Here is a 4,571-nt window from a genome sequence, read left to right as displayed (position 1 = left end):
TGCCCACCCCAGCCTCAGCACTCAGCCCGGAGACTCGGAGGACCGCACACCGGACTCGGTCCTCTCCTCGGGAGCTCCGAGTCGCAGCCGGACATGAGCGAAAGCCGCCGCTCGGCGATGCGGGACGCGGCGATCTGCGCGCGGACCATCGGCGGCTGCTGAGAGGAACGCCTTCACACCTTCCAGCCCCCGGGGATGAGAGAGAGACGCTGCAGCGGCGAGGATCGGCCGCGCTGAACCGGAGCAGTCCTCCTCCTCCTCCTCCTCCCCCCCTCCTGCACCCCGCACCCTCCCGGGCTGCAGATGATGTCCCGGTGTGAGAGGGTTTCCAGCGGGGACGGAGGAGAAGACCGGGGAGGATGAAGCAGCGGGGACAGGGACCAGGAGCGGCAGAGGCGGGATATAATGAAGTTGAGTGGGAAAGGACTGTGCACCGTGTGCTCCGGCAGCCTCCTGTTCGTGTGCGCTCTGAGCGAAGTTGTGGTCGGCTTAAGATGCGTCTCGCTCGGGTCCACGGTGAAGGCGCAGTTCCACCTCGGCGCCGCGGCGGGGGCTTTCTACTCCGGGCTGCTGCTGGGGGTCGGCCAGGTGCTGCTGGGCTCCGCGCTGCTCTGCTGCGCGGACAAACCCGGCTGCAGGAATTTCTTCCTCCTGGGTGTCGTCGTCTTCCTGCTGGGAGTCCTCACCGCCTTCTCCGGCGCGGTGGTGGACGGGGACACGGCGTCTCTGGTGGAGAGGAAGTTCTCCCACTACTGCTTCCACGCGGTGACGGGCAGCGCCGGCTGCGAGCGGCTGCGGGAGTACCAGCGGAGCCTGCTCATCTCCACGGTGCTCAGCACCATGGAGTGCCTGCTGGGGCTCGCCAACCTGCTGGCCATCAAACGCTACAAGGCGGCGCAGGTGTCCCGGAGCCGGCGGGCGCAGCGGCAGGGCTCCGCGGCCGCCGTCTTCGGGGAGGAGCGCGACTGCTCCCCGGCGGCGTTCCAGCCGGTGTCCTACATCAACCTGGCGGGCTTCGCGGCGTTCGACGACACTGGGGCTGAGGCGCAGCGCGGCGGCCACCCGTCCATCGAGCTGCCCGGATACGCGCCCTCGGACCCGGAGCTCAACCACTGCTTCCCGTTCTCCTACCCGGTGCCCAGCGAGCGGCCGCCCGCTTACGAGGACATTTTCCCCGCGGCGGAGGCAAACAACACGTAGCCGCTTCTCTCTGACAATCACTGACTTCATACTTAAACACTCCCTCTTTTATTTTTCTTCTTTACTCCCACCCCCCACTGCAAACATATCAGTGATTTCTGCCCACTGGAGGGTTTACAGTCATCCTGGTGTTTTCTGTGTGGATCAGCCGTCAGTCACACAGGTAGACCAGCAGATCTGAGATCAGCCCGGCAGAGCAGAGGCCCAGAAACGCAACAGCTGCTGTACCCAGAGTTTGTGTTTGGAATGGTTGCTGTTTCACCTGTGAATAAATATTTAAACTCAATCTGGAGTCATAAAGCTGCTGCCAAAACTCCTGATTTTCTCTTCACACTCTAGGTCAATATAATCTGAATGATCATCTGTTATTTTTATTGACTTATAAGAGCCATTATGACTTAAACTAGCCGAGTCCCCCCGTTTTAAACTCTGATTTCATGAAGATTCGGTTTAGTGGCACAGATCAAGCCCAGTCATGATGCTGATTTTGAACACGTTCATCTGGCTGCTCTGAGTCCACCTCACGCCCGTGCATCGACTCGACACACATTGATTAACTGAGCAAAAACACACACACACAACAAATAACCCAGCCCAGCATCCCTCAGCGTGGGTCCTCCGGCACATCATCCAAAAAAAAAAGCCTTTTGCTCTCACCAGCCTCACTTACCTGCTGGGACCCAGACGACAGGGGGACGTAACGATTGGGCTGTCATCATTCTGCACCTTTTAGACAACAAAGAGCTCGAAAGGAGCATCGGCAGCTCGGTGGTCGTTCCAGGACGAGCTCTTTCTGCTGAACGGGCATCAGGGTTTGAACGCAGTCCGGGTGTTAAAACCTGGGCTCCTTCCTCCAACCAAAACTACCAAAATACCAAAACTAAAACTTCAACTCAGCAACTAAAGCAGGTTTTTTTATGGGCTCAAATGCTTAATTGCGGGGGTCCAGATGTGATTTAGTTCTTTTCTTTAGCCTTAGAGATTGAGTTGTGCAAAAAGAATCCTGTTCATTCTCACCTTTCAGCTTTCTAAAACACAATAAATTGAAAGCCTTGTAATCCTAATAGGAATGCGTCTCGCCCACCACCTTTCGTGACAGAGCTTTAAACTGAAACTGTAAAACGAACTGAGTTAAAACCATTTTTCTGCTTGCCAGGACTAGTTAGCTGCAGCTGCCATTTTGAATCGGGTCGACTCCAGATCTAAATCAGTTGTAGATGTACATCCTATGATTACTTTCCGAAAGTTTCATTAAACTTTAACCAGCAGTTCATGAGATATTTTGCCAATAGACAAACAGCGTTGACTCAAACATGTAACCCTAAAGTTTTAAGCAAGGCTACCACACAATGAGTAGCACTTAAAATATATGTTGTGCGTGACTCACAGCTACTACCATACCAAATTTAATTACAATATGTGTAAGATTCACTGAATTATAGCCATTTTTGTGTGTCCTAAGGTCAGTTGGCTGTGGCAGCCATCTTGAATTAGGACAGCTCCAAAAGTTAATCATTTGTAGATGCACATCCAGTGATTATTTCCTGAAAGTCTCATTAAAATCTACCATGTGGTTCATAAGATTTTTTGCTAACAGACAGAGTAGACTCCAAATAGATAAATGGCAACGTTTTAAACAAAGAGCTTGTGCAATCTGTTAGTGCTCAGAATATGTGTTCAGGTGTAGTCTCAGCTACAACCACACCAAATTTTAGCTCAGTATCTATGAAATTGACTGAGAAATGGCCTTATTTGTGTTTTATAAAGACAGTTGGCTGTGGCAGCCATTTTGAATCAGGTTGACTTTAAATATTAATTAGTTGTACATGTGCACCTAATGACTGCTTTCTGCAAGTTTCATTAAAATTAATCCAGCGATTCTTGAGATATTTTGCTAACAGACAGACAAAACATTAATTTGCCTTTAGATGGCGGGGGATGAAGCCCACCTTTAGGGAGATATTTGCTTTTTGGATCTATACGCACGCGAGCGGTCGTTTAGGAGGGATGGTCCCACCTTCAGTAACCGAAGTCATGAAGCATCATTTAGTTTTTAGGTGAACGCTTCAGAACGAGATGTTTTGGGAGGCTGAATGGCTCATAAATAAACCAGGAAATCTGAAGCTCCCGGTCCCCGTCTTAAATCACTGCTCGTTCAAACCGCCCCCTTATTGGATTGCAGATATTTTCCGTTCGCAGCCCCGAGTCAAATCCTGACTCTTAGAGCACCGACAGGGTCTTAATGTGTTTCCGCGGCAGACTTCGACAACCTCCGCTTCCATGATGATCGGAGAAGGCTCCGATTTAAAAAGTCGGACTTTTCTTTTGTGAAACTCCTCTAACACTGCATGCACTCACAAAAATATTTATTACTAGATTGTACTCTAAACAAAAAAAAGTATAAAATATGGATGTAAACTAAACCACCCAGAAGTATCCATCAGGAATATTCCAGCTGATTTCAAATGGGGTTCTATGTGAAGATTATGAACAATTGTTATCTTACCTGCTCTTTGAACCACTTTAGTTCAGAGACATAGTTTCATGGATGAGCTAAAGGCTAGTCAGAGCGGGGCTGGGACCCAAGTGGATTGCTGCCGTCTGAAAAGAATTCACATCTTAAAATTTTAGAGCAGTTCTTATGAACTGAACTTTACACTTTTGTAGTTCCTGTATTACACTGATTCAGCATTCACAACATTGTTTATCTGTTTAGTTTTTCTACTTTTCTGTTTTTTGCAATCTAACTACTTCTGTATACCATACCTTATTTAGACACTCATATGAAAACATTCAGCTCATTCAGGAAAGGGATGCTATAATTTTTATAACTTTTATACTTTTTTAAATATTTACAGTTTTTTTTTACAAATATGTTCCCTACAAAAATGAATTGAGATGTCTTGAATTTCTTTAAAAACATTGTTCTCTTTGATGTCTGCTTCAGCATACTTGTTCTACTTTAATGTACTTTAAGCTAACCTTTGGCTATTTTTAGCTTTTAGCTAGGCTTTTTCACCTTTTAGCTTCAAGCTAGCCTTTTGATACTTTCAGCTTTCAGCTAGAGTTTTGGCAGTTTGAGCTAGTTTTTTTGCTGTTGCTATTTTTAGCTTTTGGCTATCGCTTTGTTGCTTTTAGGTAGCTTTTTGCAAAATTTGGCTTTTAGCCTGTGTTTAACTTCTGTCAGGAATATTATAGTATTTCTTCCAAATGAATTGTCCATCCATCCGTCTTCTTCCGCTTATCCGGGGTCGGGTCGCGGGGGCAGCAGCCTAAGCAGGGAGACCCAGACTTCCCTCTCCCCAGCCACTTGGGCCAGCTCCTCCGGGGGAATCCCAAGACGTTCCCAGGCCAGCCGAGAAACATAGTCC

The 4,571-nt window shown here is 48.3% G+C and overlaps 1 protein-coding gene across 1 annotated transcript; it reads left to right on the top strand.

Moving 5' to 3' along the window:
* The first annotated feature begins 13 nt into the window (after positions 1-13).
* LOC112451496 (transmembrane protein 271-like) lies at positions 14-1,613 on the top strand. The gene has a single exon (XM_025010975.2). It carries the CDS (start codon positions 406-408, stop codon positions 1,198-1,200), a length of 795 nt encoding a protein of 264 aa, XP_024866743.1. The 5' UTR covers positions 14-405; the 3' UTR covers positions 1,201-1,613.
* Positions 1,614-4,571: the final 2,958 nt, after the last annotated feature.

The sequence above is a fragment of the Kryptolebias marmoratus genome, linkage group LG9 (genome assembly GCF_001649575.2).
Source record: "Kryptolebias marmoratus isolate JLee-2015 linkage group LG9, ASM164957v2, whole genome shotgun sequence".
Taxonomy (NCBI): domain Eukaryota; kingdom Metazoa; phylum Chordata; class Actinopteri; order Cyprinodontiformes; family Rivulidae; genus Kryptolebias; species Kryptolebias marmoratus.
Note: the sequence above shows the minus strand (reverse complement) of the source record. Positions and strands in the feature narration are given on the sequence as shown.